This window comes from Aulostomus chinensis, chromosome 4 (genome assembly GCF_037954235.1).
Source record: "Aulostomus chinensis isolate RoL2024-O1b breed Wild chromosome 4, RoL_Achi_v1.0, whole genome shotgun sequence".
Lineage (NCBI taxonomy): Eukaryota > Metazoa > Chordata > Actinopteri > Syngnathiformes > Aulostomidae > Aulostomus > Aulostomus chinensis.
Window position 1 is genome coordinate 10,856,395 of NC_141323.1, and position 13,424 is coordinate 10,869,818.

Genomic DNA, 13,424 nt, shown 5'->3' on the forward strand with positions numbered 1-13,424 from the left:
GAGCATATTGGTGGGTATAATAGGGTTCTAAGTGAGGAGAGGGATCATTTTACACATAACACAGTGCAGGTCCTGCTAAAAAACCAACCTCCCATGAAGGTCACTTCTGGCTGTAGTCTGATTGGTCAAAAAGCTGCACACTTCCAACAGGAAGTTGCCCCTGAGAGGGCAGGAAGTGCAAAGCCAAGCGGTGATGTTGTTCCAGTGTGTTTTCTTTCCTGTTCGTTCCCATTCCCTTGTTCATGACGCCAGGCTGAGAAAGGAAGGAGAGAGGAAGGGAGGTAGAAAACTAGAGAGAGGAGGGCATTCTGGAAATCCCGCCTCTATCTGGTGGCTCTATACGTGGACGTCTAACTGCTCTGAACTGTTGTCAACCTTTCAAAATGCTGACCCAGGACTTTGTCTTCAAGGATTGTAGTGATGAGCAGGAGGGTTTGAATTCAGATTCAGAGTTCTGCTCTCTTTCTGTTGGACTACATTTGTCAGGTGGAGGCCCATGGGCTGATAATGTTGTTGCATGTCTGTTGGAAGTGTGAGTAGGCTGCTATTTGCTAATACGTTTGCTGTGGCGACGTGATGAGTTGCCTGGACTGTTTTTGGGCTTGTTGCTGCTCCACAGTTACCATACAGGCTATTAACACAGCTCAAATTTACCAAGTTAACTGTAAAACATTTAAGCAGATATAATCACTATTTTTTTTCTGTACTTCGATTGAATGGCATACTTGCTCGGACATGGAAGTGGTCACTCTTCCAATATTTTCCACGAACACTTGTTAGCATGTTAAGTTTTTCATGCAGGTGTAGATTTCATGATTATTTTGTTTTTATTTACTTTATTATTCATAGACAGTGTGTTTTCGTACGTAGATGCTGACGACGCACAGTTGTACGTTGCTGATGGAGCCCCCAGATGTCAGTATGCTGAGGTTTTTTTTTTTAAGTGTTTGATGGATGCAATGTTTTTTTTGCCTTCATAACAGCCACCACTGTTTCCACCTATTTTATCCTCTTAACACAGGCTTCCAGGAAGTTTCAGAATTGATTCTAAGGTTCTTTTAATTACTTTCAAGGCACTAAGTTATCCAAGTCTTCAGTAAATCTCACAGCTCTCATCTCTGTACATCCTTGCTTGCACTTTGGGGTCCTCGGGCAGGGCCCTTCTGTCTGTTCCAGACACTCGAGTTAAAACGAAATTAGAGCCTTGAGGTTCTCTAACACCCGGCCGGAGGAAATAAGGAAGCCTGAGTCAGTGGCTTCTTTTAAATCTGTAGCGCAAGACCTAGTTTTATCACTCTGCCTTCCCTGATTCCATCAGATTCTAGTATTTATGCTGTTTGATGGCTTTTATCATTTTGGTTTCTGTGTTGCCTTTCCCTAATTATTGTTGTGTTTCAATATTTTATATTTTAGGACCATTTTAAGGTCTGCTAAAGTGTTTTGAAAACTAGATTGTAAGGATTAAAATTGTAGGATTGTATAGTTGAGCCCAACCCTTGTTACACTTAGGCCAGTAATGTGTGCCGATGACAGATATATCAGTACCAGAGTACATGTTCTCTGACGTTTACTACTGTTTGTTCACTTTTTTCTTTTTTTTTTTTTACAGAACAGAACAGTAAAGAATATTGATAGGTAAATAAATATATATTTGTATTCTTATTCACTTGCGTCTGTCTGAACAATGTGGAGTTTAACGGTTGGACAATTGCATGCTGTGACCTGGTGGTGGTGCCAGATGAAAATCCTGGTAGTCCTAAGAACTCGTCTTTCTGTTAAAAAAAAACCCTTCGTACAGTATTTCATCTCCAGTTCTGAGGCCAGTATTGGCCTCTTTACTCGCTGTCTGTAATGGCACTTTGCACAGAAATGTACCAGTGAGCTAAATTACTAGCTGATTTGCACCTGCTGTAATGTGGCCAGTTGTTGGTGTTCATATTGTCCCTGTGCTTGGCGTCTCATTGTCATTCAGCAGCGGGGCTCTGAGTGCCCGGACGCACTGAAGCGCAGCAGGCAGCATTAATCAATGTGCCGAACAATCATCGCCCAGCAAAATTCAATCATCCCTCTAAAAGAATGCTGCTATTAGGACAACAGAGGAGTGTGAGTTAACTCCTCTGTCCGTTTGATTTGTTTGTGTGCAAGTCCGTTTGCGAGTGGCCGCTGACCTGAGACAAACCCTTTCAGCGATAGAGTGGGAAGCAGATAGGGTCCGTTATGAAGAGGAGCGCTGTGAAAAATTGGAATTGCCACTTTCTGGCAATGAAGAAGACCAGACACAGAACCAGAAAGATGGCGAAGAAGTTACGTCTGTCGTTTGTCTGAGAAGGTTTCCACAGTCCTTCCTGACAGGCTGCAAAGGTGTTTATTCATTCATGTTTTAACTGGAGGCACTACGCAAAAATCTGCCTCTTTTTTTTTCTTTTTCTTTTTTTTGCATCATCCTGCAGCGCAAACAAAAGCAATCGAAAACATGACCTTGGGGGAGGCAAATATACTTGGCTGCTCATGGGCTCAACACCAATTATACAGTTGGGGCAGTGTTTAGCATCGTCATCCGTCAGCAGGGAGGTTGTAGGTTAGAATCTGATAGCTGGCTGGAGCTTTTCTGTATGGACTTGCATGTGTTCCAGCTTCCCCACACACACCAGAAATACCCAAAGTAGGTCAATTTGAGACTCTAAATTACTTATAGGTGTGAGTGTGAAATACAGTCTGTCACGACATGGTGACCCCGTGATAGACTGGTGACCTGTCCAGGGTGTACACAGTGGGGGACAGGCTCTGGCCCCCCCATGACCCTCGACAATGGATGGGCGAGCTGCTGAATGTGGAAGACTTGTACAACTTGATGGGATTTTCTTTTTTTCCCAAGCCGAAAGCCGATACTTGATTGTTTTGAATCATTCCTCCTCCTCCGTTGCGGTGAAGGACCACTTCCCCAACATCCATGACGGAAGACCCAATCGCAGCATCGACAGCATCCCGGTTGGCACTTTGACTCAAGAAGGCTGCCACTTGGCCGTCCTCCTATCAGGCCTGTAGATTAAAGAGGCGATGTATCAGCGACTTGGCCGGCATCTCTCTATTCTCTGTCAAGTGGCTGTTAAGGCAAACTCACCGAGGGTCTATTGATTTGCCAGAAGGGCCCCTGTATGAGTGAACCTATGGGTGCTGTCAGGAGGAGGCCGGGGGTTCCATCAATATGCGGCTGCCCCCCCTCGTTTCAGCTACAGTGATAGCAGGTCAATCCATATCTCTGCAGGTGCCTGTGCTTGGCTCTTATTCCCTCTGTGTCTCTCACCTCACTTCACCTCACATATGGGACTCCTTTGATAATCCGCCTCAAACACAACGTATGAGGTTTGCTTCGAGATTACGTTTTGATCCTTGAGAAAACTCTTTCTTGTTAGGGGTCCCAGAAAAAAGTTAAGAAGTTCCTCTCTTATCCCGAAAACCTCATAGTGGACATCAGTTAACGTAAGAAGTTACAGCCAAGTTTAAGGAAGAGTGTATTGCTGAGGCTTGTGGACTTCCATATGTGGTTACATCTGAATAATATGTGTGAGGAATAATGATGCAGTAGCAGATGTATAAGTAAGGCAGTGAATGTATCACCTGCTCCGCTTGTGCCTTCAAAATGTCAGTTGCGAACAGTTGACTGAGTGAGACTCGAGGTTGAAGAAGACATTAGTTGTGGCAGTGCTGAAGTGATGTGCGGTGGTGTAGTTTGTCCATAGCCAGTTGTTAGCTTTGCACCTCTGTCTTAAGCCTTTATGCTACAAAAACCACCTGTTCCTTTGTCAAGATTGTCTTTTTTTCTAAATCTGAGCTGATGTTATGCAATAATCCAAAGCTCACTGTAAAAATCCTATTGACCTCCTGATGGATCTCAAAACTACCTCCCCCTGGGGTGCTATTATGCTACAACAACTAGAGCGATTTACTTAGCACCACAAGCTCATATACAGGGGACTGACATGTAACGCAATCAGTCAGATATGGTCTGTTGTTTCTGTTGCGGTGAGACCGACTTGATGGGCCACAGAATGACAGTAGTCACTGTCAGGTGCTCACAGTTAGGTTGCTAAAAGGCCACACTCTTACCTCATGTAGTGGGGTCACAGCCTAGCAACAGTGGGTCGGAGGCATAGCAACAGCCGCTACACAGTCAGTCCAGCTATCCAGTAATTGGAGCTCCTGTATCAGCCAGAGGATGCTAACAAATACAGACACGTGTCATCACAAGGACGCTCCACTTGTGTTTGAACGGCTGCAAACACGTGTCGTTTGGAGATGGAATTTATGCATGTGTGTTTTAAGCATGTAGAGTGAATGGCTGCTGCTGGAGTCGCCACACAGCTGCAGCTGCTCTCTGCATGCTGCACTGTCTTTGAACAGGTGCAGTGTGTGTTTGCATCAGCGTGTGGGCTCATTGTAGGTGTGTGCATATGTTTGCATTCAACATGACACTGAGCCCTAATGGCACGGTGTGTTCATGGATCTTGATGGCGTATGAGGTGTCGCAGCTCAAGGTCACTGCGGGGCCGGTCCATCTCCCGCTCTGCTCCAATGCAGAAAGAGAAGAATATTACTCACCGCCGGGGCTGCTGGGAAATAATACAGATCGTTTGAAACTGGAGTATGAAAGACTGAATGTTTTGTTTTTATTTTTCTGGCAGGTAACAATGAAAAGTTTTTATTATTACTATTTGTTGAATTTATTATTTTCTTTTTGGGCTTCTAAATTTGATTTTGTAGCTCAGGTAAAAATTTGGCGTTATGTATGAAGATTTTTCATCCTTTTTTCCATCCGTTAATTTTATTTTTTAGGCATTCTCCCCAAATAAACCGGAACTGGAAAATCAGCAAATGAAAGAACAATACTCCAAAGGTTTTAGTCGTTGGATGGATTTACATCAACCTGTTAATCACTAGCCCCTTGAAACGACCCCACCCCCCGCCCCCACCCTGTTGTGACGCTTTGCCTATTTACACCAAACCACGCTATGCTGGTGAAATGCCATGACATTGTGTCCCTTCTCCTCAACATTCTAGCGTGCTGCAACAGAGCGCATTTGGTGTTCTTGAGTATGACCTCTGATGGTTTACACAGAAAGTTTGAAACGCATAGTGTGCGAGATGCGTAACTTAAGCCACTAATTTCAACATTGCAAGACACAAATGTTCTTTTCTGATGTTTCTCTGTTTTTCACAGCGTGTCCGTTTTGCCTCTGTAGCTGTATGACCAGAACAAACGCCGCACTACGTCTGTTCCATTTTTAACAGGACTGTAATTTCCCACCTTCAAAAGGGCTGTATGAAATTAACTTTTTCAAATTGTAACTGAAAGCAGAACATTGCATCGAGAAACAAACATTTTTTGGGGGGGGGGGGGGGGGGCAACATTGGCTTTTAAATGACCCCATTAAGATGCGCCGCTCGCTTACACAGAACCGAGCAGTGAAAGCCTAGCATGTGAATTTATACAGCATTCTGTATCAGTAGTGCTGCTTGTGAACTCAACAGCATCTGTTCTGTGAACGATCTGTTCCACCGACGACAGACACTGATTCTAAGGTTCTACTCCATCCAATGATCTGGTAACATTCTGTCCTCCCAGTTCCTCATTAGTGCGCTTTTATACGAGTGAAAGTGCTAGAATATTCCTGATCTGACCAGCCTGTGTAACAGGGGCTAATGACTCTTGATTCTGGCAAGAATCTAAAACAAGATCATTTCGGCTGGAAACGGGTTCAGATTCTCTCTTATGGGGATGTTTGACTTGAAATAGTTCTCCTGAATCACGGTGTTGCTGTGATTCTTCCTGACTTGAGAGGCCATTACAGAAGTCTCTATCACAATAGAAGCGCGAGTGAGGGATTGAAGCCTGGGACAATGTCTCTGACAACGTCCTGAGACAGTTTTGAGAATGTGAGAGGGCGTCACCTCAGACTGACACACGCCGCTGGGTACGAGTCATCACTGCTTACATGCACATTTACATACATCTCTGATCGTGGTCTTGGTAGTAAATGTGCACAAGGGGGGAAAAAGTGCGCGCGTGTGTGTGTGTGGGGGGGGTGGCCGAGACAGAAGGTGACACAATGAGAAGGGTAAAGAGGGAGGGAGGAAAGCCGGGAAAGGAAGGGAGGGATGGAGAAGCTGTGGGTGAGTGATTGGAAGTACTCAGTAATTTGAATTTAAAGGATGTGAAGAGGGGACCGAGAGCGAGCGACAACCAACCTTTGGAGCACTCGGAGAGGAGAAGAGGATGAAGGGAGAGAGAGAAAGAAAAAGAGTCTGAGAAGCATCATCAGTGATGCATTGATCCACAAGGTGTTTAGCCTGCTGGAGCCACAGAAGAAGAAGGAGAAAATAGACTGTTCTGCCTCTCTGCTGCCGACTGCCAAATGTGTGAGAGCGCTCCAGCTGAGCGACACATCACACACGAGGTGAACACATTCAGTCGGCAGAGAGTCGGCACTGCCAGCAAACATGCTCCGCTACTTTCAGCAGCTGCCAGGAGATGAGTTGAGATTTATCGGCATTTGGACCAGAGGCTCAATTTGAAGCAGGTGAAGCATTTATCAGATAGTGTGTTCGCTTGGGGACCGGCAAAGAGTACCTGAGGGCAGTTTGTAAGTTAAAATATGGAGTAAGGAAGAAAAGATGAGAGGCAAGCTTGGAATCCTGGAACGACAGTACAACTGCGGATCTTCTCTGCCACTCTTCTGGGACTCCTGCAGGATGTGGATTCAGGAATGAGTCCTGATGAGGTCGTGGAGGGTGAAAGGACAGGAATGGGCTCCCTCTGCCCTGTGGCACCTGTGGATACCTTCGCCGCCTTGCTGTGATCATGCAGGTCCTACAGATCGTCAAGGAGCTGGTGTCACCATCCAGGCGCAGGGCTGTGGCGCGATTTGGAGGTGTGTGCATGTGCGGTACCACATATTTGCGCATGTAACAAGACATTGTTTCAGGACCTCGTTGATGTTGTGTTTGAACCTGTTGGTTTGTTTGTCTTTCAGCAAGTTCTCTCAGAGACTGATTTTGTTTGAGGGGCACAGTGTGGGTCAAGTTTTTCGGGATAGATCCGTGCCGTAGCTCGATCTGCTCCGCCTGGTTGCCCTCGTGCAGGATTACGTAAAAATGAACAGGCCAGTTTTCATGAAACTTGCTGAGGGGTGGAGCAATCATTTATTGGTCCGTTGACCAAAATTTGTTCTTCTTTCCACGAGGAAGCAGTCCAGAGAATCAAGGATTTTTGGGCATTTCCACATTTTTGAAATGAAGAAAAACTCAGCCAAAATAATCTCAATGCGTGCATTTTGCTTGGGTCAAGCACTCTTTCAGTTTTACATTTTTTTACTAAAGATGTGACTTGCGTGCTTGTGACATGATTAAAACTGCTGGTTCGAGTTTCTGACTGCACTTGCAGGTTGTCTCGTGTGTCGTCAAAAGGGTCGCCAAAATAACTGATAAATATTAATTGATCAATTACAGGAAAAATGTTCGCAGCTAATCGCACCCTTGCCCTCATACCTGGATTTAGCTTTTAAACGGAGAGCTGCGAGGAACCAGCAGAGGGCAGCAGTACACCTTGGCTGCATCTCGTTTGACAGAAATTAAAGAAAGATTTCAACCTCGGCTAATTCATTCACACGTTTACGGAAATTTATTTGAACTGAAATATTTTAAATTCTTGTGATAGTCAAAATTGATATGTGCAATTAATTGATTGTAAAATGTAGTTAATTAGATAAATTTTTTTAAGGAATGACAGGATGCTGGTTGGATTTTCTTTATGTGGTGTAACCATGACAACCAAGCCATTATGTTTCCCTCGCAAAGTGTTTTTGTTTGTTTTTGCATAAACCCAATCATACTGTAACCATTGTTAGTGTCACGTGACCTCACGGGCATCCGTTTGCGCTTTAGACGTGAGAAGATGTTGTAACAGGTGATAAGATGTCAATTTTTAAGAAACTGGATTTTGAAAATCAAAGTACCTGCGGGTTTGGTGTTTTTATTGTTAATGTAAGAGGCAGTTCAATGTCAAAAAGGATTTTATAGATTAATGTCACTCTGGAGGAGGTGAAACTTGTCGTGTGGCGATTGTTTGAATGGGAGGGAATTCCCCCTTGAGTCACTGCTGCTATAGTTCTGTTGCTGTGTGTGTGCCTGCGTGTGTGTGTGTGTCCTGCAGCTGTATTTCTCTGGTGTCCAATGAATAATGAAGCATGTTGCCCGAGGTAATGGAACACTCTGTGACCTCCGACCCCGTGTTCTGTCTCCTGATTGGATCAGCCTGTAAGCAGTTGCCTTGATGTGTGTCTGCTGGAGCAAACAAAACTCTGCTTTTATTGTTGCTAAAAGTTTTTCCGGGCTTTTTGCCCCTACAGTCAGGAGGAAGCCAGAGCTGGTTGTCTTCTTGCTTCGCTGATCTCCAAATAAGAAAAGGTGCCTCAGGATTTCCAGAGGGGAGATTTGCATAAATTTAGCAAGGCCTTGACGGGCAGGTGAACTGGTGCGTGCTCGTACAATTCTCCTAAAATATCTTGTAATAAAGACATTGATGAGCATTTATGATGATTTCCCCAATCATTTGCAGACTTATTACCAGATGAGTGTGTGTGTGTGTGTGTGTGTGTGTGTGTGTGTGTGTGTGTGTGTGTGCATGTGCATGTGCATGTGTGTGCCTAAATTTGAGTAATTTGCTTGAAATATCAACACCATGGAAGTCTGATCAGCTTTGTCAGCATCTCAAATTCAAGTGTGCCGGAACACAAGGGTTTCCATCTGATTTGTGCCAGAAATCAACCTGTTACATAACAGCCGGGTCTCGCCACGCACTTGAACTGTGATTATTTCAGTGATATTGAGATATTAGAGGAGACGTTACTTTAACATTACTTTCATTTTCATTGGCAAATCCATTAAAGTGTGAATGGTGTGTATGTAGGGATCTATGTCAGAGACATAAGTCTAACACCGCATGTCGGCAGGACATCTCTGCAGCGCCACAATATTTGATTCCAAGTGGTATTTTGACACAAAAATTGCACCATCCTGGTATTTGAAAATTGTTGTAGGCCAAATTGGATCAATTAGATGGATGGATTTATTCTGCAGCACTGGTCTCATCTGAGTCAGGGTTTTGCTGTATTTTGCAAAGCATAATTAAGGGGAAAGTAGCTCGTGTACAACTTGTAAATACTATTTAAAGATTTCTATGCCGCGCCTACTTTATATAGTTTAGGAAAAGAGGACTGGGATATAGCCAATTTAACACTTAATTTGAGAAAAGATTCCATCAAGCACCTAAAAGTGTCACATTAAGTGACTTTAATCAACACAAATTGAGAGGGTGAACATGGGCACTGGCAGAAGTAGGTTTTAGCAGAGCAACAGCACGGGGGGGACCCCCCTCCTCTCGGCTCTGGTCTTGTTTGTTTACAGAAACTACCCCTCTAACACTAAATCAAATTTAGAATGACTTATTGATTTTTAAAATGCCACAAATGGAACCTTTAACACTACCAAAGTGCACTTTCCCTTCAGCCCCTGCTCCCGGTGATGCTGTTGGCCAAAGAGTGTGTAGAAGACTTCATGACAAGTGTGTGAAACTTATTGTGCCGTAGTGTGTAAACCGCTTTGAAGGCACAAACACTTAAACCAAGAAAGTGTTGCAGAGATTTCAGCTGCTTTATCGACTGCACAGGAACGATTTGCACTTTCCATTTGGGTGCCATCTTTATCTCTTTCCATCAGCCCTGAAGAGGAATTCACCTTGGCTCTTGTCTCAGCTTGGATCAATGCTAGCAGATTTAGAGATGGCCTCCCAAAGATACAGGACACACACACACACACACTCATTCACTGGCTGGCTGCAGTGAAGGTGTTGAGCTGAGGTGTGATGACGAGGTGTCAGGTGCTAGCAGATGCTGCTCTCCTGTAGCTCTGGGACCGAGTGACACATGTGGTGGCCCTGTGTGACAGATAGAGAGAAAGGCTGAGATTTCTGAGAGGAAGAGGGTTTGTGTGTTATTTAAATGCTAGCCTAATGCTCTTCATTACCATCAATCCTGACCAAAGCCAGCGAGGGATTTATCTAACTAACAACGGTGTTCTCAACCCTTAACCCTCCTTGCCATAAATAGAGCCACAGCCTGAATGCATAGATATTGAAATTTAGGAATATGTCCCTGTGTTATGAAGAGATAAGGCGATGAGAAAAATTATTGCCTTAATTCTTAGGCATTTATTACAGAGCAGGGAAGTTTGAATATTCTCTACACTTCATGTAAGAACACTGGGTCTAGGTAGTGGTGCAGGAACAAGTTGTGAAATCTGGAATAAGTGAGCAAAGTCCAGTTCCCTTGTGTCAGAGTTAATGGGTTTCTTGAATGGAGTTACTGTTAAATTGCTGATAGGGTCCACTTAAGGTGCCTTATCTGGTCAGTAAATACCAGGTTGTTGTGGATCAGCTGCTGGTACGACAAGAGCTTTCCTCTGCAGCTGCATTTCTCTACCTAGAAACTCTAAAGAGGAGAGGAGGAGCAGAGAGCTTTGGATTTATAACAAGTCTGACAAGTCTGCTGCCAAACAGGCTTCTCCTGCCCAGCACCATCTTCACCTCAATATCTCGCTGTGTTATCCAGCAGCCGTCTTTATCTCTTTCTCCTGCAACATTAAAAAGTTCACTGTTCAATTACGGCACCAGAAGCATCTAACAAGGGCATTTCTTGTGTTTTGCACACCACCTGTGAACCATCTGTAGGCATTATGTGGGTGTTGGGTCGTCTGGATTTCTATTTCTGCAGGGAAAGGCGCTTCAACGGAAAACGGCGTGCTGGTTTGTTAAGGACAGCCAGACAGACAGTCCAGTCCCAGTGGGTGTCGAGCTAAAGCTGCCTGCTGACATCCACATTGTAGCAGACGAGCTAATTGCCTGTCTGTCCTCCCTAAAGGGCACAACCACGGTACACTTCGTCGGCCTTCATGGCGTACACTTTTTCCCTCCAGTGGCTTTATATTTTTCTTTTGCTCATCTTGTCAGATTCACCAGAAATTTATTGATCCCTGCTTGCTGCTCCACATATTAAATAATGTATCAAATGGCTCTCTGTAGCCCATCAAACATCATTACTGGGTTTACGCTGCTGTGTTGAACGTGTGATTAGTTATGATGGACGTTCAACACACCGCTAAGAAAAGGGTTGCAAAGACGTCATGTTGCTCTTACCTATTTGGAATAAAAAAAAAACAACAACAACTGCTCTCTATAATATACCGTCATCAAAACCCTTAAAAAATACCTGCAATGGAGGACAGTGTGTAAACTCACCAACACGGGACGTCACGCTGTAGATACTCTGCCATACGCTGTACAATAACTGTTATTAAGGTCGTTTGTTTTGACTGACACTATCCTTTTAGCAGAAAAACTGGGACGGTATGAACTGAATAACTTGAGTCATGCGCTTTAATCATATATCATTAAATACAATCCGCCTAAAAGCTGATTCATATGACTTATTATTGTTACATTTTCTTAAAGCTAGAATAGTACAAAAACCCTTAACTCATGTCAGATGGTTTGTTACAGTACGTAGAACTACAAGAAAGTCCTTCGTAGAAACCATTTGGAAAATGGCCAACACTTTCCGGAAATACACAGCAGGTGATTGGAGGAACCAGCTGTCCATCACGGGTCAACCAATCAGAGCCATGAAATGATGTAGAAGAGTGAAAATTGGTTTCCATGGAGAAAAGCCTTCGGTCTGCGTTCTTTGCACTTTATTTCAAGGAAGAAACACTCGCCAGTTCTGATGACTTCGAAGCGTGCGTGCTAACATCTTCAGGAGCAGCCATTGTTGTTCTTCTCTGATTGGCCGAACCACTTCTGGTGAGGACACCATCACATAATGTTGAAGGCTGCCGAGATGGATTCTCGGGTTATCTTGTGAGTCCGAGTGCGTCGCAAGGTGAATACTACAGCACTTGTGTCTCCACCTTGTGGCAGTGAGAGGTATTACAAGCAAGTCCTGTCGCTCCTCTGTTTTTACGGTTGTGGCTGTAAAATGGTGAATAGATTTATTTAAGAGTCACCAAACCCCGAGGAACTAGTATCATTGATCAGAATCTGATGCGTTTGCTTTAATTTTTGGAAAAACAAGGAGAGCCTCACAATTAGACGTTTGATCCTTATTTACATTAGCAGGGGGCTAACTGGAAGTAGCCAGCTCGGCTATGGGAGCCTCTCTGGTGCGCAGTGAACATTCACCCAACAGTATCACCAAAAAGCCCGTATATGTTCGAAGGTGAAGAGATTTACCCCAACACAATGGGCTGAATGAGCACTGTGACATCTAGTTTGACCAGCCCTTGAATGCAAGAGATGCTTATTTATGTGGAAATATTACAATAATTAATAGAACATTAATAGAATTCTAAGAACAAAAAAAAAGTGAGGAAAAACTTTATTTTGACTTTTGGGTTTCACGAGAAAGCCTTTTCTTTTTTTTTTTCCTTGAAACTTCATTATCTTCTACAAATGGGTTGCGAGGTTCCCTGGTGTCCACAGAAACCAATAATAAAAAGAAAAAAAAAACTATATTAAAAAGAAATAGCGTTTCAAAGTTCGTGCAGTATAGATGAAACAAGAAGTCGGCAAGCAAACCATCCAGATCAAATGTGTCAAATGTAAACTTCAAACACAAAAGTTGTTCTACCCACAAACCAGAAACTCATTAAAATATCCTGGCAAAAACCAAAAAGTACTATTATCTTTTAACACCATCATCAGCTTGAGCTCTGGTCTGTCTGTGTTCAAGCCATTAGGTCTGATCTCTGTCTGTGCTGTGAGAGGCTGCTAATGCGCTCTGTTGTCTCGTGTTGCCACCCGCCCCGACTTGTCCCGTCTTGTTAATGACAAACTGGTGACGGCCATGATGTTGGCACCAGTTTCTGGGGGACGTGGCAATAACAGCCGCGTCGGAGAGATTGTTAGGTCGATGGGCTGCAAATTCTTTTTGACTTCATCAGAGTCGTGGTGATGGTGGCGTGCCTGTGTGTTTTCCACTTGGTGAAAGCTTGCTGTACTTTCAAGAAATCTGTTACTCATTGCAGACTTAAAAAGTAACAATCTCACTTGGTATTCACTGGCTGTGCTTGGCCATGAGTTTGTATAATGTATGTTTTCTGCACTGAAGTCTGTGCAGTATTCACTACATTGGACTGCGCACATTGCAAACCCAGGCGTAGTAGGTAGCCTGTTTGTCCAACGCCTAGAAGAATCACTGCATTTTGATACGATACAAAATGTTCACCATTCAAAACAGAAAGGCAAACTTGTCCCGACCATCGGAAAGTTGTCAGTCACCTTTCTTAGCAGGTTTGTCTGCATTTAAAAGCGTACA

At 43.9% G+C, this 13,424-nt stretch overlaps 1 protein-coding gene across 3 annotated transcripts in view; it reads left to right on the forward strand.

The window, feature by feature from the left end:
• The window catches only part of usp6nl (USP6 N-terminal like), a 65,040-nt gene that overhangs the window by 18,308 nt on the left and 33,308 nt on the right, over positions 1-13,424 (forward strand). The window contains exon 1 of one of the 3 annotated variants that reach the window (XM_086201727.1): positions 6,178-6,929. The exons of the other annotated variants lie outside the window; for them this stretch is intronic. Coding sequence (XP_086057853.1) covers positions 6,860-6,929 — 70 coding nt within the window. The 5' untranslated portion in view covers positions 6,178-6,859. Of the gene's footprint in view, positions 1-6,177; positions 6,930-13,424 lie in introns of those variants that run through there. 3 annotated transcript variants of the gene reach the window in all.